A 23627-nucleotide genomic window follows, 5' to 3' on the forward strand; every position below is an offset into this window, starting at 1 on the left:
GATAAATATCCATCAGGTTGTCTAATACAAAAGCTTACCTCAAATTTGGCAATGAACTCAGCGAAGATACCAAAGAAACTCTCAGTGGCGGTGGTCTTTCCATCTTCCCCGAAGAATGAAGCGACTTTGCAGAACTCTTCCATCGCCAGCTGCTGCAGAGACTCCAGAGACTGCACTGCAGGGTGACTGTTTTCCAGAAATCCCTACATGCAAGTAGTTAAGGTGGTTTGTGATGAATTTGGCAAATATCAAGCATATTCCATGGTCGAAATGTTCATATAATCTTGTCCTGCTTGGTATCTGACCTGGATCTGCTTGGAAAAGTTTAATACAAAGTGTCACTATTCCATTTTTGCAACTAAAACTCCATTCTCTATGCAAATACATCTACTGATGCTACTAGACACATCTTCAGTGATGTTCCTGGAGTCATTGGGTGTTTTAATATCATACACCCTCATCCAGGCGACCCAGCTGTGGCGGATCAGACACCAGCTTGTGTCCAGTTGGCAAATCTAGCTACCCTGCACCCATGGATCTCCTCTCTTGAGCCATAGCCATCTTGAGGCTTTCTCTGCCGCTTCAGTGGTATTGCGGATGGCTCTTCTCCTCCTCACTCCTTCAATGCCTAACAGACTGAAGGCTCTGGACAGGGATTGGGCTCAAAAGCCCCTGCATCCTACCTCTATTGGGAGACACCTTGCTCTCCATCCGGCTTGTCGACACTCGCTGACCAGTCCCTCGTACTTGGCAAGCTTCTTCTCAAAGACCTCTTCCAGGCGGTCTTCCCAAGGGACTGTAAGCTCCAACAGAACCACTTGGTTGGTGGACTCAGACAAGAGAACGACATCTGGTCTTAAGGTGGTGGTTGAGACCAGACCTTAACCCTTATGTGCTGTTGGGGATGTTTTCATCCACTATGGGGTATTTTTGAGTCTTAATTTGGCCATAACTTTCTCCGTGTTTCAGCAAATGGAATGATTTTTGGTGACAAATCTTATTTTGACACATATTTTGGGAAAATGCTTTGAAAATTTTCAAAAACTCAACAGTACACTGTGGGCAAATTCACTACCCTTTCGTTATGTTTGTGGCTGAAAACAGCCACTACTTTAAACTGATGTAAAAATGTATCAGATAAAAAAAAAAATTCAATTTTTTTTTGCAGAAATCTATTAATCAACCTCAATCCTGATCAAAACTACTAAATGTTTAAAAAAAATTCAGGATTTTAACTCTTTAATTGCCAAATTCATAAATGATGTCACTGATTTGGGAAAAAAAACACACAAAATGACTTATTTTCAATATAAAATGTGATTGTGGACTGGATTTTTTTTTACCTTTTATCACAGTCTTGGACATGTCAAAGATTAGAAACAACATTGGTTTTGATGCATTGGTAGTTTTTGTGCAGCATCAGATTTTAACTTTTTCTCCCTCATTTACTGTTCGTGGCTGTTTTTGCCCCATTGACTTCCATTATAACCACATTTTTTGATTGCAAAGCCATGACACCATATAATCATGCATTTTTGATTGTTGGTGGTTTTGCCTGTTGGGAAGAGGTAAAATTTGTAATTTTTACTGTTGATAACCAGGTGGCACCATTAACCCTTTAGATAGGCCTGTGCAAAAAAAAAGCTTAGTTTCTGGCTTTTACATGGAGTTATATGGAGTATAATAGCATATTAGTGTGTGTGTGTGTGTGTGTGTGCTGGTGACTCCACCTTGCCCCATATGTGAAGGTTTGATGGGCTGGGAAGCACATTGTATTCCGACTGGATGAGAAACTTGATCCGCTGTGGCTCTGCTTTCCACAGCTCCGCCCATGTCACCTTCCTCTCGATCGCGTTCTCCCATCGTGTCCAGGCACCCTGTTGCCACATACCTACTGTCCTGCAGGTTCTCTCCTCTTCGACCACTGCTCTCACCTCCTCCTGGACTAGGCAGCGCTTTTCCTTCCCTTTGGTGGTGTCCATGTGGGGAGTTGAAAAGGAACCCAGTCCAGCCCTGCCTCTTGTTACCATCCCCACCAGCCTTTTGTGGTGTAATCCTGCCTCTGCTTGTCGAACAGCCTCCTCAGCCTTCTACTTCCAACCAGTCCTCACTTCAATTCCAGCCGTTGCCACCTTTGGTTCACTTGAGTCTCTGTAAAGCAACACTTCCCTAGCTCTCGTTACCTTGAACTCCTCTTCCAAGGACTTTGGTGGAAACCTAGAGTTTCCACATGTCAGAGAGAAAACATGTTGCATCTAATAGATGCTGCAGCTGTATTAATGGTCAATTTGTTCAAATTAATGATTTTCTTTCAATTTACATCAAAGTTACATGTACAATACCATAAAATACCATAGTATTGTACAATTTACATACAAATTTATAACAATTCTATATACATTCACCGTCATAAATTGAATAATAACACACCCAATGCACATTAGCATAATTTTGTGAATGTGGTATAAAAATCTAGCTAAATTCTAGTTGAAAAAGGTACATCAATATCTCCGACCAAAGTTTTATTTGAACGCAGCCGATGTCATAATTATGACTTCCCAACTGGTAAAAATGAACTTCCCATGTGGACTTGAATGCACCATAAGATCATATCTAGCCATTTTAGATATTTTGATGAAGGATACGCTCATAACAACAGCAAATCGATCCTCAGCGGCGGCTGGCATCTGCTGGCAGGCTAACCGAATGTCCTGGATTGTGGCATGTAGGTCGTCAAAGTCAGAGGTGATGTTTCTCTGATTCACTGTGGAGAACAAATCAATGGCAAATATTAAAGAGATCTGCAGCACCCTCTATGGAAACCAACATTAAATGGGAATGATGATCCATGTCTTAGACATAACTTGATGAGGACCATGGATTTTGTCTTTAGCCTTCATCCATGAAACATCACTAAAAAACCGAATGAATTCGGACTGCATAAGAAAAACGTCCTGAGGAACTGGACTCTAGTAGATGTTCACCTTTGGCTGCTTGTGGCACCGTCATAAGCTCCTTCCTAAAGTCCAGAACCTCGGGAAAGTGCTGGCACAATGATTTCACCAGGATATGAAGAAATGTTGACTTTCCATCCACTGTTTTGGTGGTACTGAGCTTCAAGCAGAAAAATGGAGAATTGTAGTTATATAAATGTTAAAAATGAATGCTTTAAATAAACTTTTACGAACGAAACCTAATGATGAACCTCATGAATTCATCTGCAAAAGATGCATATACAGCGACAAGGCTTACTTCAGTGAGAAAATTGATCTTAAATCCAGTCGTTTTATTGGTCTTTGGTTGGCCGTTATTCAGATAATTCCCCATAGCCAGCACAAACTGGAAAAAACAAACAAACAAGTTAATCTACATGTCATGATAAGAAGGTCATTTTTATCCAACAGTATTCAGTGTGTATTATGAACAGCCTGCCTTAAGAACATGTCAACAGTCTTTTATCTGTGAATGATTTTCTTTGTTTGATTGCGTGACCATGCATGTATGATCATGCATGCCTGGGGAGAAACTAAATGACAGAAGGAATTATACCTCCAGAATCTTGGCCAGTTTTTTGCTATTCTTAAGCTCCATTGAAGCTTGGAAAATACAGTCGTAGGCCCCTCTCATCTCCTCTGTTTTCTCTTGCAATGTAGTCTTAAAATGCAGGCTTTTCAAGCGGGTCTTATACTCTGGCACCGAAAGCATCTGAATATATACAAAAGCACAAATTGTTAAAATTATACACACACAAAAAAAATACACATATAATCATAGTATTTGGCGCAACAAAAAAATCGTAATGATAAATATCCTGCTAAAACAAAATAATCATCATTTATTTATCAAACTCTATCATTACACCTCTTATTCTTCATGTACCTGTAGGACAAACTGATCAGGCTCGCTGAGTTTGCTTGGGTCATCACTGTACTGCTCGTACTGTCTGACCTCATCATCATCTGGGGCATACAGGAGCAGTTGTTTAATATGTGGGGACTCCAAGCGTTCGCTTGACATCGTCATCAGCACCTGGTGTAGCTCGCCTGGCGACAGCTTCAGATGGGCAATCAAGATTGCTATAAAAATGATAGAAGAGACGATAAAGTGTGCAAGGACCATGTGCTTGCATGCTAATGGCTAAAAGCTAAGATGCTCATCGTCTAACAGTCGGGATGGTAAGCGAAAAGAGCATGTTGTATTGTTGTATTGAAATTAGCAAGTCTAATTTAAAACCAAAAATACTGTGACGACTCAAGACAAAAAAGGACACGGTCATATATAAGTATATACTTGACTGGGAAGCACACATGAACATCATCTAAACAGCCCGAAAAAGGAAAACGAGAAAAATTCCCTGACTTCAATCATTGTTTGTTACTCACAAGCATTGTAGGCTTTCTTACGGGACAGAATCTCCACCACATCTTTCTTCTTGAAAGTCTCCACCTGAGGTGAGAACTCTGGAAGAGAGACTGAGACATGAATCGTACCGTGAGTGAAAAGAACTTATGAGGGTAAACACTGATTCAATTGGTAAAAAAGAATAGTCATGTCCTATAGTGCCTTCAAGTCCTCTCGGGGAGTTCCTACATATGAGCTTGTTAGTGAAATTGGTTGGAAATGATAGGAAAACATAGTTTTGTCATACAAGCCTGCCTCCTCATAGACTGGAGAAGAGCTTTCTGGCAAGCTTTGCCACCATTCTTCATCCACAGTAAACCAAAAAATAATTTGTACAGCCAACATTTACAATTAAAACTTAATTATGAACAATCCCATTTCACACTGCAAGGCGGAAAGTCTGGGCGTGAAGACATTTACCACTGGCACCACAACATTGTGTTAGTGTTCATCTTTCTGACATAACTTGAGATGCTCAAAAGATTAAAGGAATAATTTCCCCTGCATATTTCTTTATTGGGTTTTATAAAAAATTAAAAAATGTAAAAATTAAAAACAAATCAAAAGCCACTTTTCCATTGGCGGGCCGAGAATTCCAGGCCGAAAATGGTTGGTAATCCTGCTGTGCCGAACCAAACTCAAGTGGAAATATAACTGGAACCGTTCCTTACCGTTCTAAGAGCCATCGGCTCACCGGTGGAAAAGCGGCTAAATGTTTTATGGATTTATATTAAAGGTCAATGACAAACAGCTCATTGGCCCAGAAGTTCAATTTTCCATCATATAAGACCTTAGAATCTCCCTCTATGTCTTTTTGTCTTCCACAAGATGTGCTATAAAGAGATTTTCTCAAGGTCTCTCAAGGTGAGAGTCCCCCCTCCCCATTTTTTTTTCTTGCAGCCCTTCAGTTCGAGCTAGATTCATGATATGTGCAAGCTATTGTTGTCTCAGTCAAGGAGGACTGTAACTCCTTAAAAGCTGCCGTAGGCATCTTAGTGTCCTCTTTTACTATGGCTCTTGTTGTCTGAACACTCGGTTTTCAAGGACAGCCAGTTCTGGGCAGAATCACAGGTGTTCCTCATTTTCTCACTTTAAATGATGGACTTTACTGTACTTTTAAGTATTAAAAGACACAGAAATATTCCATTATCTTTGTTCATTCAAAATGGAGTTCAGTACACTCTACAAACAACAAATGTTGCCTACTACCTATTCACTGCACTGTATCTTTCTCTTTTAAAGCAATTGGTGATTGCTGGTCAGAAGCTGGTCAGCAGCTTGTTTGCATCAGCTTGGAAATGATTAATACATATAACTTTACTCAAACTTTACTCACCAGGGCTCTTTTGTGTTCCAAAATGAAGCTCCAAGTCTAGGTATTTCACCATGTCACTCAGCTTGTCATAATCAGAGTCTTCTTCCAGCTGCAGTGAGAAAACACATCTGTCCTTACACACTTCATTCTAATGGAATAAGACAAACACATGACAATGGACCTCATGAAATATTCCCCATTACTACAGACCTCAATATATGTCTCAAATGGTATACTACTTCCTTTCAAGGTCTCCTCCAAATATTAGAGATTTGTCAGTTGTGAGTGGTTTATGCTCTTTTTCCAGTTTGAAACCGCAAATATAATAAACAACCACTTGAATCAGATATCCTTAAAGCTTACCAGAACTGATGTAGAACATTGTCTAAATTTATTGAGTCAAGAGAAAATGCTGTAAATCTCTAATAACAGCTATTTGAGACATAATCAATTCTTAACCACACAAACACTCAGCTTTTCAGGCTGGTTTCAAGGCAAACTACTTTACCTGTCCCCAAATGGTTCCCTCAGAATTTTCCACCTGTTCCCAGCGTAGCCTCTTTACACTCATATGACTGGAATCAGATTTTTGCGGTGAGGCCTTTGGTAGAGGAGGAGGCACGCAAGGTGGGGGTAATGGTGGTGGAGGAGGTGGCTCCACAGTGGACCCTTCAGTGCAGTGGTGAGTTTGAGATTGGGGAGTACTTGGTGGTTGTGTTTGGGACTGGGCTTCATGGTGGCTATGATGGTGGTGGTGATGACGATATTCGTGATACATGGGTTGAGGGCTCTGCCTGGCCTGTGCAATGGGGGGAATCTGAGGGGTTGAGCGATGCTGTTGCTGTTGCTGAATCTGTTGTTGCTGCTGAACTTGCTGCTGCTGAATTTGCTGTTGCTGAAGCTGTTGCTGCTGCTGAAGCTGTTGTTGTTGTTGAATCTGCTGCTGCTGTTGAATTTGCTGCTGCTGTTGAATTTGCTGCTGCTGTTGAATCTGCTGCTGCTGAAGTTGTTGTTGCTGCTGCATCTGTTGCTGCTGAAGCTGCTGTGGCTGCTGCGGCTGTTGTGAAGGATGAGGTTGGAAGGTTGACAGAATCTGTTGGTTCTGGTGAGTTTGGTGGGGCTGGTGGATCTGGTGGTACTGAGGAGCCGACTGGATGGGCTGAACCTGGTGTATGTGTTCGATCTGGTGAATGTGGCGGCTTGGCGGAGGAGGCTGGGTGGGTGGGTAGGCTTGATGAGCTTGATTCATCTGTTGGAGGTACTGTTGCTGAGTCTGCTGAGATGGTTGAATAGCTTGAGAAACGGCTTGAGCCATGTGTGCTCTGTGCATTTGTCTATCAGCCCTTTCCAATCTCTCAATTCGCTCTAAATTCTCCAAGCGTTCCATGCGCTGGATGTGCTCCAATCGGTCAAGTCTATCCATAGAGCTTGAGAGGTGGGCCTGATGACTCTGATGTATCTGATAAGCATGTTGTATTTGTTGATCTGAAGGCAAGGGTTGGGGCTGCATCTCATATATATGTCTATCCGAGCGTTCTTTTCTTTCAATCCTATCAAGCCTATCCATAGAACTAGAGAGTTGAGTCTGAACAGTCTGGTGTGAGTGACGGTTTTGATGCACTTTGATAGACTGAGATTGGCGACTTGGTTTATTTTGATACATTGGATGCATCTGGTGATCCTGTTCCATCTGGTGGTGTTGATGAACCTGGTGAGCTGGATTAACCTGATGGTGCGTCTCGTACATTGCATGACTGGGGATGGATGACTGGTTTATTTCTGGAGAAAGCATAGGGGGCAGAGATTGGTGCATCTGCTGCTGAAATTGCTGAGGGTGGCCAGCTGTTGGTTGAACTGGAAGTGAGTGGTGCTCCTGAAGGACTTGGTGCTGAGTCATCTGCTCATCACGTGTGGGCAACACCTTGTGAATGGACTGTCGTTTTGGAGGCGGGTTAGCCCTTGGCGGAGGCGGAGGAGGTGGTCCAGGGTGGCGACGGATGGTCAACTGTCGAGGTGTGTGGTCAGGGGTGAATCTAGCAGGTGTAGGCTGGTCGTTGAATTGGACAGGGGGAGGGGGAGGAGGAGTCAGAGGGTGTGGAGGAATGTGCTCAGAGCTGGAGGAGTAGGTGAGAGAGCTGGCATCATCGCTGCTACTATGCACTTCGCTTGGACTGCTTAACTCGGGAGGCATGTATGGACCCTCTTCCTCCTCTTCTTCCTCCTCCTCCTCTTCCTCTTCCTCTACCTCATCTTCCTCATCCTGGAAAGTCATCTGGACAACATCCTGGTTTTATTTTTGAAGCAAAACATACAAATGGCATTTAAGATTAGCCACTGTACTTGTCAAGCCAATGAAGTATTGTCACAACAATAAAAAGCAAATAGCAAAGCAATTAACCATTCTAATATACAAACCTCTTCATAGTCATTCTCTGGTGACAGGAAGTCATCCACAGATAACTGCTGTCCAAGCTGTTCACTCAGAGCCTCCATGAACAGATCTGTGTCTGGGGTACGGGGTGGACGCGAGAAGGTATAGCGCTTTTTGCGAATGGGTGGACTAGGAGGGTAGTCGGGAGGAGAGGGTGGAGAGAGAGGTGGGCTGTCTAAACTGATGTAGGGGTTGGACTCAGCACTTGTTTGAGAGGGAAGACCTGGAGGGTAACAGGGGCACTGAGGACTGAGGGGAGGCTCCTGCATCCAAGAGTCAGGCTGTGGAGGAGGCGGAGGTGGCGGAGGAGGAGGCACAGACTGCGCTGATGCAGATTTGCGGCTACCTGAGAGATGAAGATGGAAAAACCAATGGTTAGGAAGATAAAATGTCTCTGACATTAGACTCAGCCTCAAATGAAATGTCCACCTATTACACAGAGAAATGACAAGGACATTCTAGAAAATCAGAAGCTACAATGCACAATGTACCTGAAGTGGCCCGAACAGATGGAGAGGAAGAGTGTGCCCTGACAGACTGTGAGGAAGCGTGCGGGAAGACATCCACGCTAACCAGAGAGTCAGGAGCAGGAGGAGCTCGAGTCTTCAGGGATTTGGATCTCTTCCCGGCATAGACATTCTCCAGCTCGGCATACACAGCTGACAGCTAGACAGAGCACAGGGACTGGGTTGTTAATATAAAGACAGTGCATTTGTGTAATTTCTCAACCGTTTCAGTGTTTGCAAACCTGTACAAATCAAAGAAGAGCGCTCACATTAGTCAGATTGTTGGGTGTCTCTGGTAAGGATGTTCCATCCCCTGATTGTCTCTCTCCAGGAGTTAGTCTCATAGGCGCCATTTCCACTGGCTCAGTGCAAATTCCTTATGACGAAAGAAAATAGCCCATCAACTATTTTGGTTTGCTAAGAAAGCTGATGAGAAATGAGCTCCAGGTTTCTACAATAATCTCTGCAGTGCTGTTTTCATGATCTGTAATGCTAATTTCGCTATATATATATATATATATATAGGTTGTGTTTCATGTGTAAACGTGTTTCATTTGAACTCATGCCAGCATGCCAGACCTCCAGGTCCTAGGGGGTCAGTGGAAAAATTATAGAGAATTTTGTTAAATGTATTTCTTTAGGGCTGTCAAAGGTAAACGACATGTTTAACAGCAATTTTTCAAACATACTTACCAATTTTCTTTTGTAAAGGTTAAACGGAAATCATGAGATTAAACCACTATTTTGACTATAGTTTTTAACAGTAAGATAAATCATATTTGGGGGGCATTAGCAGCATACAAAAGATTTTGAAAACCACTACAACATAGTGTTTGAAGACAGCCTACCCATGCCCAGGTGAGTGCCGATAACCAGATCATCTGAGCTGCGTCCCCTCACACTGCTCCTGTAGGTGGTTCCTGTCACCTTCATAGAGCTGCTGCGACGGTGAGGCTCATGGGCTGGAGGTTCAGGATCTGCTGTTGGCACCATCAATAATAAGTACATCCAAGCATATATACAAATATTCTGTACAGACTGAAGAGGAATGACCAGAAAGTAGTGCTCACGTGTAACTTTATAGCCAAGGAAGCGGGAGATCTTGTTCTGGCAGTGTTCTTGCTCCTCATAGGTCAGCAACTGGTAAACGAACTGCCAGATCACCTGTTTTGCTGGAGTATCCAACACAGGGAAGACGTCCACAATCAAAGTGTCTACATTTCTGATGGCACGAAAGAAAAAGTGAATCAAATCAAGTTTCACACAAATGTTCTCAGAGAAGCAACGTAACATTTCCATCTGAGAATACACTTTCTTTCACTTAATATTATGGGCATGTCCTTCACCTGTGCTGGAAGAAGGCCTCCAGGGCCTTGCAAATGGTGTATCTCTCCTGAAGCGTGAGAAGGTGCTCGAGCTGCTGGCTGAAGGTGCGGCCCTGTACGCGGATACTGGGAGGCAGGATCTCAGCGACCCACTGCAGGGAGCTGAGCACAGGAGCACGGGAGCGGGGGGAAATCTCCACCTGCTCTGGTTCAGCCATGGTGAAGACTGGTGGGCCATCTTCAACCACCAGGCTTGGCATTGCCCCACTCCCCTGCAGCATAGACACCACCTTCTCATGTGAACAGCTCCTGAGAAAATGAACAAATACACGACACACATACAGTGTTATCTTACAGGATTATAAACATGCAAAGAAGATTCAATGTGATCACAAAGGGTATTTATATATTAGTGGAACTTGACCAGATCTTTTCTAACCAATAACCAATGTATCAAAGAGAACTGAATCATCAAGTACTGCGATGATAGTGTTGTGCATTGCTGCCATGGCACTGCTAGGTGGATGCTAAGGAGTTCTGATTGTTAGTTATTGTGCTCCTATGGGGCTGGTCGGATGTTCTGGGTGTCACTAGGGGGTTGTAAATGGATACTAACTGGTCAAAAGACCCCACCCACCACATATTCTGGTCTCTATGGGGCTATTTTGCCTTTTTTTTTATCCACCAAGTCTGATGGCTTTGAGAAGTACCAGCACACCTATTTGAGTATTTTCCAAATTATGTAGAAAGTTTAATACTTATGTTTAGGGGTTTGTTCAAATCTCTAACCCACCCTATGCATAAAAATAATAGTGATGCTTGCTTTAAACTCTATTGCAGATCCACATTAGGATAAAAGCAATCTATTCCAATGCAACCCGACCACAAGCCTCACCTCATGTCCAACCCATTGAGAAACAGGATGCGATCTCCAGGTTTGAGACCCGCCTTCTCAGCAGGGCTGCCTGGAGAAGGAATGGCAACAGACCAAGCAGAAAGTAACTACTGACAGCAGATCATGTGTGCTCCAACTGAGATTAAGCTGTGCTCAAGATGCCCTTTGAAATGACGTGAGATCTATAAGTCAACACACTGCAGCTTGGGTGTTTGTCACATCCTGCTCAAGAATGGATGCCTCTTTTTGGCTTTTGAGTGCTGGTTGTGGGAAAAGTGTGAATCTAAAAGGATTTGTGCTAGATAAAAACAGAGCTCTACCACCTGTGCCCCTCTGAATCAGCCTATGGAGAGTCTGCTGTTGTGTCTTCTCGTTTCTCTCTCTCTCTCATCTCCTACTGTTCTTGCACACTGCCAGCTTCTGCTGCCTAACTTTTTAATGGCCGCCATGAGTCAGAAATGACAGAACTTCAGCATTCACGTCATCTGCTTCAGTAATATGTCTAATAATTGACTCCCCTTCACTTGTTTCATGTCCAATTTTTTTTTATATATTTCTAAAATAGACTTGTTTTGTTGTAGGATGTCAACTACAATAAATGCATCACAAGACACAAGCTCTTCCCTTATAAAGACGAAAGTTCAACGTTTGAAAATACTACTCTGTGAATAATTTTGAAGTGCAACAATAATATTGCTGTCAAACAACAAATGTAAAAAGGAAGCTTTTTTTTTTTCATTTATAAAATCCAAGTTGTTTACATTTACATTTATTCATTTAGCAGACACATTAATCCAAAGCGAATTACAAATGAGAACAATAGAAGCAATTAAACTAACAATAGGACAACAATATGCAAGTGCTATGACCCTTCCCAGTTTAATCTAACGCAGTACGTGTACTTTTTATTTGTATTTTTATAAAGATAATAGATATAGAATAGAAAAAGTGTTAGTATTAATGGATCAAGTGTTGCCGTTTAGAGAAAAACAATGGGCACATACGTACATATATATACACATATATACATACATATATACAGTATATATATGTATATATGTGTATATATATGTACGTATGTGCCCATTGTTTTTCTCTAAACGGCAACACTTGATCCATTAATACTATATATAGTGAAACCTTTAAATATTAAGGTTTAATCAAATGTTTTAACATTGGCACAAGACACTTTACTTATAACCATAACCATTTTTGTTCATTTCATACCTGGTATTACAGAGTCAATCCAGACTGGAGCATGGCCACGCAGAGTAAACCCGAAACTCTGGTTCCCTTTGTACACGCGTACTGTCCTAATGAAACACAATGGGGAAAAGAAATAGAAAATATCTTTAAAAAACAAGATGTCTAAGTAGAATATCTTGATTATTTATATAATGCAGGCTGACTTGTTTATTAAAATAGTATGAATTTTATATTTCTGGAAAATATTATATAGAAACTACACACACACAAACACACGTTTACACAGTGTATATATACCGTAAACAACGTGTGTGTGTATATGTATATATATATATATTTATTTATATTGTGTTTGTTCAGTCTTGAGCCACACAGAGAAAGCAAATGAATACAGATACAATCTGCTCATGTGCCACATATATTATTCTGATTGCTGTTTTCTTTAAAGGTAGTGCTATTAATAGATATAGTCAAATAATCTCTTTGAATTTCTTCCACTACAGTCATATACTCAGATTACTGCTGCATATAAAGAGCTTCTTCTTCTACAGACTTCATTTGCTTTCCCTGTGTGGCTCAAGGAATCTCCATTATGCATATGCTGTCATTATGTAAATACGTAGCTAGCAATTCTCCAGTGAAACCACACATTCAGTCTTACCCACGTTATTAAAGAGAAACTACACCTGCATTCCCGGAGATATTTCATTAAGTGTGTATTGTACTAGTGACTGACAGGATTTCACATCCTCCCACCTTTTCCTATTTATGTATCAGACACAAAATTAAGAGATAATTAATTCATACTTACGAAATACACTCGTGTAGTAACGTTTAAAGCATAATAATGCGGACGAATCTTAGTGATGTGTCATATTTACTCTCTCACACATACGCAGGTGTCAAATAATATGACAAAAAATAACATGAATTATAAGAGTGAAATATTGCAGTGACATAAAATCTCCAGCATTTACAGGCTACAACAGTTGTGAAAATTGGAAATCCAACAAGAAGGGATCTATCTATCTATCTATCTATCTGTCCATCTATCTATCTGTGCATCTATCTATCTGTCCTTCTATCTATCTGTCCATCTATCTATCTGTCCTTCTATCTATCTGTCCATCATCTATCTATCGATCATCTATCTATCTATCGATCTGTCCATCCATCCATCCATCCATCCATCAATCCTTTCATCATCCATCCATCATCCATCTATCTGTCCATCCATCCATCCATCCATCCATCCATCCATCCATCCTTTCATCCATCCATCTATCTATCTATCTGTCATCCATCATCCATCTATCTATCTGTCCATCCATCTATCTGCCCATCCATCCATCCTTTCATCCATCCATCCATCCATCCATCCATCCTTTTATCTATCCATACTTTCATCTATCCATCTATCCATCCATGCTTCCATCCATCCTTTCATCTATCCATCCATCCATGCTTCCATCACTCAGCGTTATATTTACATGAACCTAATAATGTAACACATGACAACTATTTTCTAACAAAAAAAAATATATATATATAGCTAAATAAAATAAAAGCATAAAAAAAAAATCAAATGAAAGCATAAATAAAACTTATAAATAAAAATAATAAGAATAATTACAATTAAAAAGCATAAAAGTAAAACAAATTGTTAAAGGAAATCTAACTGATTTATTGGAATATGAAACATTCCAAAATACAAAAGCTCTACCAATTTCTACCACATCAACAATAAACCACAGAAGAAAAAGAAAAGTGTGTAATTCTTCTGAGAGTGACACTTTCACTGACCTGCGGGTAGAGAAGGAGCTGGAATGGCCTGCGATGAGAGAGGTGGTCTTGCGGAGGCCGCGGGCAGGAGGCATGACCACATCCTCAGTTGAGGTCCGGGGCACAGAACTGGCTCTAGTGGACACAGACAGCAGTCGATCGGGGTGGTCTTCGCTCCGGCTGCGCCGTAGGCGGTTGTTCCTGTGCTCGCTGAAGCTTCGGCCCCTCAACCGACTGATCAAACTCTGAGAGACCATCTCATCAAAGCGCTGCCTGTGCTTCTTAGGGATGAAGATCCTGACAAACATGACACACACACAACAGACGGAGTCACAGAGGAGAAACTGTTCAGGCGTGTGAACACTTCCATGCCTACTGAGACAGACACTGGATAGAGACAAACAGGCAAAGATGGAGGAGGAGGGACAGCTATGAGAAAGAGTCTGCTATAATTACACCAGATTATGGAGATGTTTGTGACCTGCTATGAAAAAAAAAAGGGGGCTCATGTGATGCAATGAAGCGTTTTTTTGTTGTTTTTTTTACTCTCCTGTGAAGAGGTGCAGGTAAAAATATCCTGTTTGATCAACTTCAAAAGCTAAGCAGGTAAGCAGGTGACTTCTGAAAGATGTCTGATGGGTATTTTGAAGTTCTGGGAGGTAAATAATTAAAGTGAAAAAGAGAGTGCTTTTTATCCCTCTGTGATACAAGCCGTCTCTGAATTTTTAATTCTCACCATCCTTTAAAACCAAGTCCAAAGTTATAAACAACCTCATTAGCTTCTACCAACCTTAGATACACAAAAATAAAGCTGTGCCTTGAGATACATATATATATATATATATATATATATATATATATATATATATATATATATATATATATGCATATGCCTAGGTCATATTTTTCATCTCAAAATGAGTAAAATATATTATTGATTTAGCCTATAAAGAAAATTGCGCCTATACTAGGGCTATTAACATTCTTGCATTGGTTTTATTTTGTAATTCTCATTATTCTCAATTATTATTGTCATTTCATTCTCATTTTTGTAATAGCCATTATTATCAGTAATAATCATTATCTCAGTGTTTGAATGGGTACCACAATACTTCTATTATGTAGTCATGTTGACTACAAGACAATGTATTATTAACATACACTTTAAAAGCATGGCTTAATTCAGTGTTATATTGTTTGAGAATTTGTACTTTACACAGAATATTGAAAAGTAAACTTTAACTAAGTAGATATTACTCAACAAACTTTAACTGGCCAAATTAAAGTTACTTATTTTCGTTGTTAAATTACTTAACTTAGTTAAGGAGATTTTACCTAATTCCATATATGAAATTTACTTAAAAAATATGGAAAAAGGAAAATTTAGTACATTTTACTTATTTTTTTATTTTTTTTAGTGCACTAAATGTGCATTACCCACTGGACTATTTTGAGAAAGCCGAAGATATTGCATAAAACTGAACGAACCCATGCATCAGCAAGGACACAATCACAACTCACAACCCAGAACCAGCTCAAGAGCTTCAGTCTGGGTTAATCCTCCAGATGCACTCATCTCAAACACTGCTTTAAAACTAGTTTAGCTGCAGGACACAGATTCTACTCTGGGCAACAAGTGGAGAAACAACACAACACCAAAACTGTGTATAGTGAAAAAATAAACATAAGGTCCTTAAAATAAAATAAAACTATGAAATTGATTAATATTATCATGAACAGCATAGACCACCAAACAATCAGTAAGATTTTAAGTAATAATTTTAGTCACCAAGTATACATTAAATAGATCAAAAGTGACAGTAAAGACATTTATAATGTTACAAAAAGCTGTTGTCAGGGATATGTTAATTTGGTCTGTTTCTGTAGTACTTCGAGTTGGTTTGTCCTTGTCGTTGTTGATTGTTTTGAGTTGTTATCCTGTTATTTGGTTTACTTTGCACTGTTTCTAGATTTACCTTGTTTCTTGCCTGTGCTTGCCCTGTCTATACAGCCCTCAATTTGTTCAGTTCTTTGTCTTGTGTCGTTTATGCTGCCATGTGTTTTCCTGTGATCTTTTTCGTTGTAGATTATCTTTTTTGGAGTGATGGTGAAATTAAGCTTTGCAAAGCATCGAGGCTTTCCCCTCAACTGTATCATAAAATGGTTCGACATCTTGTGGTCAGAAGGTGGAAAAGGCTGCCTTTGCGTCCCAGGCTTTGCCTACAGGAGATACACTTTACTTCATTACATTGAATATGCATTGTGGATGACTGGATCTCCCCTTACAGTTGAGGAGCCTAAGAAGGACGCCCACTCCACACACGCCATGCTCATCCCAGCCACGACAGTCCGTTGTTACTCCCACCCAGACTCCCTTTGCCGCCTCCTCTATCCAAGCAGGCCAGTCCTTCGGCCCCACCTCTGCTGGCTCCTATATTGATGCTGCCTTGCCACTCGGATCCGCCTCGAGTCTTCCAGTCTCCAGCTCTGCCTTTGCAAGCGGATCTCCTTGGCTTTACCTTGGCCCGTCGACCATTTGGCTCCACCTTGGCTTCTCGTCCCCTTTGCTTCACCTGGAACCGTCGTCCTTACCGCTCCGACGAGCTACCTTGTCCCTCCGGCTCCGATTGGTCAGTCTTCGCTCTGCCTCCACCACGGATTTCATCTGCGCTTCGTCTCTTCACCCCTTCGGCTCCGTCAGGCTCCGCCTTGGTCGTACCGGCTCCGTCTCAGTCCTCCAAGACCAAGGCTCCACCTCGGCCGCTCATCGCTGCAGTTCCGGCTTGGCCTCCAGTGTTGTCATCTCCTCTGCTACGCCTGGGTCTCCAGATCTCCTGGCTTCATCACTGGTGGTTGTACCGCGGACTCCACCCTGACTACTCCTAGCATCGGCCCCACCGAGGGCCTTCGTCTTGGTTATTCTCTGTTCTCTTATTCTCTGACAGTTCCCACCTGTCTCCTCCTGCTTGTATCTCCTCACTGACTCCTTCAGCCATCATCGCCTCCCAGGCTTCTCCTCCGTCATGGGTTGTCCTGTCTGCCAGTACTGCGTCCTCTTCCAAAGCCCTGCCCACTATCCTCTGTTGGACTTTTGTTTTGGTTACAGCATGAAAACGCGCCTTCCCGGGGATATGTAATGTCAGGGATAATGTTTAGTTTGTCTGTGTTTCTTTAGTACTTTGAGTTGGTTTGTCTCTGTCGTTGTTTATTGTTATCCAGTAAATTGATCTGCACTGTTTCTAGATCAGTTTCCTTTGTCTGTGCTTATTAGTTACCATGGCTTTTGATTTCCTGGCAGTGTAAATAACAAATACTATTAAGTGATTTTAATAATAACAATAATGCACAGACCTCAACAATAAAGGATATTAGAAGAATTTTGTCTTCTGTAAAAGTTGATTAGCCTGTTTATTTATTTATTTGATTATTTTATTACTTGCATTTAGCATCATCTGATCAGAACAGATCTGCAATCTGTATTTGTAGAAACTGAATCGTTCCTTGTACTGTATCTAATCACAATAGTACTGAGGTGAAGATTAGATTATAAACTGCAATTGTACATATAAATAATAACCTCATATGCATGAATGCTTTCACTCTACATTACATTATCCCTGTTTGTATAAAGTTGTTGTATTCCATCAGACATATGTTGTTCTTCTAGCCTCTGAAGACCTCAGAGCCCAGCAATTGTGAGACATTACGTTCCAAGCAAAAACAAAACTAATACTAACTTAAAACTAATATTTTTTAAGATTCATGTCATTCATTCACACTTACTGTACCCAAGTACAACTGTGCAACAGAACTCTCCTCAGTGTATTCCTTCTTAAAAGTTTCCCCAAAAACTCTTAATGCAACTGAAATCCACATTTCTCTCAAAGTTAACTTTTATTTAGTTCAAGATGCCCTCAATTAGAAGGAGGTCACACTAAATCTAAAATTAACCCCGAGTCAGAGAGGGGAGGGAACGCAGATCAAGGACACACTTTTCAAAATGAATGAAGGTGGGAATGAAGACCGTATTAAAGAATCTCAATTATAAAAGACATCTATTAACACACGTGAACTCTAAACCTGTTTCAAACTGTTTTAATTCCTCTTTGTATAGTTGTAATCGACATAAAGCATGCCATGCACTTTACAAACTGATGAACATCCCCTTAACAAGTCCTCAATCACATAAAATGATGGAAAATGCATTTTTAAAGAAAGCAAGCTCAAAGTTTTAATCTTTTTTTTTCTACTCGCTCTCTAGATCTAGATCTGCTTGAAATGGCATAATTGACTAAAGAGTAATAATTTCTCTAGAAAATGAATCAAACCCCAACTTCTGAAACTAGTTTCTCTGAGCATGAGAAGGTTCTCCTTACCGAAAACGCCTGAGTCCCATCTCTCCTTCACATTACGTCTCAAAGAAACAATGAGATGTTCTTGATCTCAGTGCAGGATTCTTCATAGAGCTGAAATAATCATTCACTGAATAAAACAGGATAGTTGGAAAAGCCATTATGTCCAGTAGCCAGATGAGGAGATGCTTATTAGCGCCAACTTGAGAAGCGATGACGTTGCACGTATGAAGAAGGAAACTTCAGTTCACGTCATCATCGAGTCAGCTTTGGCAAGATCGCCTACACTGCCAAGCTGGGTTGCCTGGGGGAGTTTAACGTTAGAAAGGAGTCTACATCCAGAACTGTAGACCGGATGCCTTCAACTGCAGACGAGAGGCAAAGTTGCAGCTGCTTCAAAGATGAAGAGAGAGAGAATAGAATAAAAGAGTGCAGCAAGAACAGAGAGAGAGAGAGAGAGAGAGAGAGAGAGAGAGAGAGAGAGAGAGAGAGAGAGAGAGAGAGAGAGAGAGAGAGAGAGAGAGAGAGAGAGAGAGAGAGAGAGAGAGAGAGAGAGAGAGAGAGAGGATAGATACTCTGTCCCACTGGATATCTAAGGCAGGTCATCATGTAGGAGAGAGTTATTCAATCCGATCCAGATAATGCATGAGTTAAGATCCTTGAAGTATCCAGGTTCACAAGGACAAAAGCAGAAAACTCTTGAGTTTGCACAACCGACACCAACCAGATAAAAAGTCGTAGTTGAATGCAAAACATGAAGCCACGAAGAACTGATTCTTTTAACATTTAAGGTAAGGTCCCAAAATCTAGTTAGCCGGATCTTTGCACCTCAGCTGTAGTTTAAATCAAGAAAGTTGTTATGTGGATTTTGTTCAAACTTCTGGTGCGTCACGGACCTAAGAGAGATTTATTACAAGAAGTAGGCTGCATAAAAATAGGGAGGTTCCATGGGGAGAACTGGGCAAATTTTTGCAGGGACAGAGCGCAGCACACAAACTGGTCAGCGCTCGAGTCCACTGAAGGACAGTGAAAATGCAGTGATATCAATGAGGAAAATGAGCTAAAAATGTCTGAACTGAACTATCTTTTCATTCAATTGATCAATATTTAAAACAAACACCAACAATAGTATTCTAATACCAAAACTTCTCATAAAGACATGCAGCAATATCCTATAAAAGAGTAACCTGCCTCTGAACAATGGAAAATGACAGCAAACTGAAGCTTGTGCAAATACAAAAATGTTTCTTACTTGCTAAAAAAGGCTTTCATGGTTCCTGATAATACAAGGATAGGCTTATCAAGAGTTTAATCAGAACAAGCTGACGAGAAGTGTGAATCCAGGTATCTGGAGCATGCTGTCCTTCTTCATAATTCACTCTTCATGAAGGTAAGAGCACTCCAAAAGAGTTCCCATTTCGGAGAGTTTAAACTTAAATCATAACATCTTTATATGATAAATACTTGATGAAACAGTATTTTATCTGGTAAACCTCACAGGGATAATTCCTCACTGGTAGCCAGAGGCGGTTGCTGTTAAAACTGCTCTGTTAGTGAAACTGAAAACCTTTCAGCTTTGAGACGAGTCAAATTCTCCTGACAAAAACCCTCATCAGCGAGTTATTACTGCAACAGAACCGACAAACCTAAGAGAAAGAGACATTTCTTAGAGAGCATATTTATTTTCACAAAATATAATATTGAACCTAATTATAATAAATTAATTATAATAAACGTCTCTATAATGTCAAATAATTAATAATAAATCTAATAATAATAATAGATTTAATTATACAAAAATTAGTGAGGCACCGACTATTGGCCAATTATTGGTATCGGCCGATAAAAGCAATTATTGTCACTATTTGTCATAGGCTAATTGATCAGGGCCGATTATATCCTGTCAATCAAAAGGGTTTGAAAAACATGTCAGACCGCAAAATGTCTCTTGTGTTGAGTTGAATTAAGGGCTTTCGAAGTTAACATGACAATGATGCATTGATGCTTAACAGCGCCGTTAAAGCAGGATCTATTCGAAACTATGAATCACCGTAGTTCAAGCCAGGGTTGCCAGATCCGCGTTTTTTCCCTTAAACCAAACATTATTTGTAGCGCACTTCCTATCCAATAATCACAAAGAGCTTTGACGCTTTTAAATGTGACGTGACAGATCGCTGTAACGCCTCAGCTCAAGCAGCAGCGCAGAGCGCGAGTCTTTACTTCAATACACTTCAATACAATAGCACGAAAAAACATGCATGAACATCAGAAGGTATGTTGAAAGATACAGAACAACTTACCAATGTAGTCGCTCAATCAGTATTTCAATTGCGGAAAAAGGTATTTATCGATGTTATAGAAGAGTTATATTATGTTACGTGTACTGTAAAGTACTTTGATTAAACTCATGTTATTTTTAATTAGCCTGGTAATACCAAACTCTGCTACTTCGCTTTGCTTCGTAGACAGAGTCTGGCATATCATAATTGAAAAGCGTTTTCTTTCTCGCGGGGGGGCGCTTGTCGGAAGTTTAAAATCATTGGTTCCCGTAAGCCAATCACATAACGTTTGGTTATGGCGTGTGTTATGCGCATGCTCAGCCGCATCTAACTTCCACTGTAAACACATGTATGATGCGAAAACAAAACCATCGAGCGAAATACCGGAGTGAACATGGCTGTGAACGACTTTTGCAGATTATGTGAAGTAAATCTATACGCATCCACGGTCCAATCAGTGTCTACGTCACGGCTCTCAGCCCGCCCTCTGTTCGTTGATTGGCCGGCTGTTTTCAGGCCGGAGAAAACGGAAAGCTATTACGCTTTCTCAGACTGAATACAGAAGCGAAATGAAATTGAGCGGAAGTAGGAAGTCTGACGTAGTCAGGCTAATTTTTAATTGCACTCTATAAATAATAGAGAAAAGTTGAGAACCGCAGAAAGACGTCAATAAAACAGCTTGTGCACAGTGTTACTTAACTTTGCATTTAGCCAATGTTCACATTTTGTTAGTTAGCTATAAAACACTGAAGAAAAGCTTATCTACTGTTAATTATATATGTATGATTGAATACATTTGTCATGAAGATAAGTGTTTATGAAATCTACCTTATGTGCAGCTGAGTTGTCTACAAATATTTCAGTTTTTATTTGAGTGTAATTATTATACCTGAAAATAAATAGCAGTTAAATATAATAGCTTGGGCTCTGTTGCAAAATTTTAACCTCTAATATTATAGTGTACCAACTGAGAGGGTTCCCTGTGTAGATTAAAGCATTAATTGGGAGATAATTTTTTTTCCTTAAGAAACAAAGTATTGGTATCGGCAGATATTTAGAAAAATCTGCTATCTGTATCGGCGGAGACAGTCTTGGCGCATCTCTAATTAAAATCGAATAATATTTACATTCAATCTGTGGTCTAATTGTTCATGATGATAAAAATGTTAAGGAATGATGAAATACATCATCTATGATCAAAGGTTTTATATATAAAAATATGCAAAGAATTTTTTGCATTAAGCCATAAGTCAGATAAAGCTAAACTTAGATAGCTGACATGATGTTATACGGCTTATGCGCAACTTAACTTCCGTAATCGGTAAAACAGATCGCATCGCTTCTAGTTCAGGTCTTTTCTATGTGTTACGTGAAAAAATTAGAAAACATTTAAAAAAAGGAGCGAGCAAAGATGAGCATAACCAATGTCCCTCGCATGTGCAGATTGCTATCTAAGGGGCCGCTCACATATCGCGTCTTTTGCGCGCGCAAGTTCGTTATTTCAAATGTAGCCGCGCGGTATGCGCGCTCATAATGGAAGCGACGCGGTCGCGGTGCGACGCGCTCGTTTTTTCCAAGCGCGTCCGCGCCGCATCGAGATAAAAACATCTCAACTTTTCAGAATGCCGCAAGCGCACCGCAGGTCACGTGACAAGAACCAAGCTTAGCAACGACAGACGCCTCCGGAGCGCAACCACCCGAGCGCTTTGGAAAAAGGAGAACGCGGCGCGCCTAGCGTTTTCGACGCGTTTTTATGCGCGATATGTGAGCGGCCCCTAAAGGTGTTTTTGTTTTTTTTCTTCTTCACACTAATGTTTAGATATTTAGAGCGAATAAAATGCCGATAGCAAAGTGAACTAGGTAGGGTTAGCTGATATCGATATCGGCGTCAGTTCAACACTTTCTCTAACAAGCGGATCCGATGAGACCAGTGTTCCGGTTTGTCACCCCACAAAGTGTTTTTAAATAAGGATGGGAGAGAATAGCCAGCTCATTGGATTCAAGTTAGCCGTCCATAATGACAACATGGCAAATTTTACATGAATGTTACATAAAGCTGCTCTCTCACTATTTCACTGTACAACAAGTTGTTCTGAAATATTTCAATCCACTTTGAAAGAATTATTGCAGCTTATCAGATCAGGTCAGATGACTCAGAAATCACCAGAAATGTAAAATATACAAAACTGAAGCATAAAACTAACAGGGAGACTCTGAAGCTGAGCATCAGAGGAGAGTTAAGGAGGTATCTTTTGTGCGAGGAAGTGGTACAAAACAGAAGATGCATAGAAATACAACACTATCAATGGCTTTGATTGAAATACAACAAATAGCTTTCTTAACCACGGCTGCTTATGTGAAAGTGGATTGATCCAAGTTTCCAAGTGCTATAAAGATGGTGTTACTCTCATTTTAATGAAAATTCGGAGAGAAATGATCTCTAATGAACGATTTTTTATCCTAATCAGCACCTCCTCTATTGTTAGATAGGAAAATATATAATGAGACATTATACAGACCTTTGAAAAATCCAAGAGGAACTAGAAGAGGTAGTACTACATTCAGTTAACAATTTCTTAGCACCATTCATTTCCACTACAGGCGGAACAATTCAGATTCACAATATAAAACAAAAGCATCCAGTTCAATGGCTGTCCTGATGGTCTTGAAGCTCACATTACACAACTTTGGCTGGATTCTGCGGTTACAGAATGATTTCCAAAGTTTGCAACAAAACCCCTGGATAGCAGCCAAATCGGCACTCTCTGCAGTCGCCGATGTTTAAGTATGAGCAGGTCAGCAATGCGATCTGTGCCCGTCTTGAGGTGCGATATTTTCAAATCTTGTAGTGTGTGCAATGCAAGACAAGGTGGGACTAATTCAGCATTGTCTACAATCCAAACACAAAGAGGAAACTTATAATGCAATGAGTTGGAATTGGTAAAAAAGACAAAAGGAGGCGGGTCTCATTGGTACCTGATGCTGTCAATCAGTTGCTGATGCTCCTCGGTGAGCAGTATTTCTGGAAGAGTGGACGCCAGCCCTTCAACATCCCTCTCATTTGCATACTGCTTCAGCAAATCAAACAGCCTCTCTTTCACCTCAGGCTCCTCCCCTAAAATCTCCTCAACCTAT

General features: G+C 40.6%; 1 protein-coding gene across 7 annotated transcripts in view; it reads right to left on the reverse strand.

Moving 5' to 3' along the window:
- Nucleotides 1–23627, reverse strand: part of grid2ipa (glutamate receptor, ionotropic, delta 2 (Grid2) interacting protein, a) — a 30182-nt gene that overhangs the window by 3498 nt on the left and 3057 nt on the right. For 3 of the 7 annotated variants that reach the window (XM_084405744.1, XM_084405746.1, XM_084405747.1), the window contains 19 exons: nucleotides 23469–23623; nucleotides 13883–14158; nucleotides 12101–12186; nucleotides 10874–10943; nucleotides 10000–10287; nucleotides 9724–9875; nucleotides 9502–9633; nucleotides 8923–9029; nucleotides 8639–8813; nucleotides 8132–8493; nucleotides 6225–8000; nucleotides 5738–5825; nucleotides 4383–4472; nucleotides 3880–4076; nucleotides 3550–3705; nucleotides 3253–3339; nucleotides 2985–3114; nucleotides 2646–2764; nucleotides 39–203 (listed from right to left, as the gene is read on the reverse strand). In XM_084405744.1, the coding sequence (XP_084261870.1) occupies nucleotides 39–203; nucleotides 2646–2764; nucleotides 2985–3114; nucleotides 3253–3339; nucleotides 3550–3705; nucleotides 3880–4076; nucleotides 4383–4472; nucleotides 5738–5825; nucleotides 6225–8000; nucleotides 8132–8493; nucleotides 8639–8813; nucleotides 8923–9029; nucleotides 9502–9633; nucleotides 9724–9875; nucleotides 10000–10287; nucleotides 10874–10943; nucleotides 12101–12186; nucleotides 13883–14158; nucleotides 23469–23623 (4611 nt within the window). Of the gene's footprint in view, nucleotides 1–38; nucleotides 204–2645; nucleotides 2765–2984; nucleotides 3115–3252; nucleotides 3340–3549; nucleotides 3706–3879; nucleotides 4077–4382; nucleotides 4473–5737; nucleotides 5826–6224; nucleotides 8001–8131; nucleotides 8494–8638; nucleotides 8814–8922; nucleotides 9030–9501; nucleotides 9876–9999; nucleotides 10288–10873; nucleotides 10944–12100; nucleotides 12187–13882; nucleotides 14159–18237; nucleotides 18594–23468; nucleotides 23624–23627 lie in introns of those variants that run through there. The other 4 variants (XM_084405743.1, XM_084405742.1, XM_084405745.1 and 1 more) reach the window with 3 other exon arrangements.

Source organism: Rutilus rutilus (genome assembly GCF_951802725.1).
Source record: "Rutilus rutilus genome assembly, chromosome: 1".
Lineage (NCBI taxonomy): Eukaryota > Metazoa > Chordata > Actinopteri > Cypriniformes > Leuciscidae > Rutilus > Rutilus rutilus.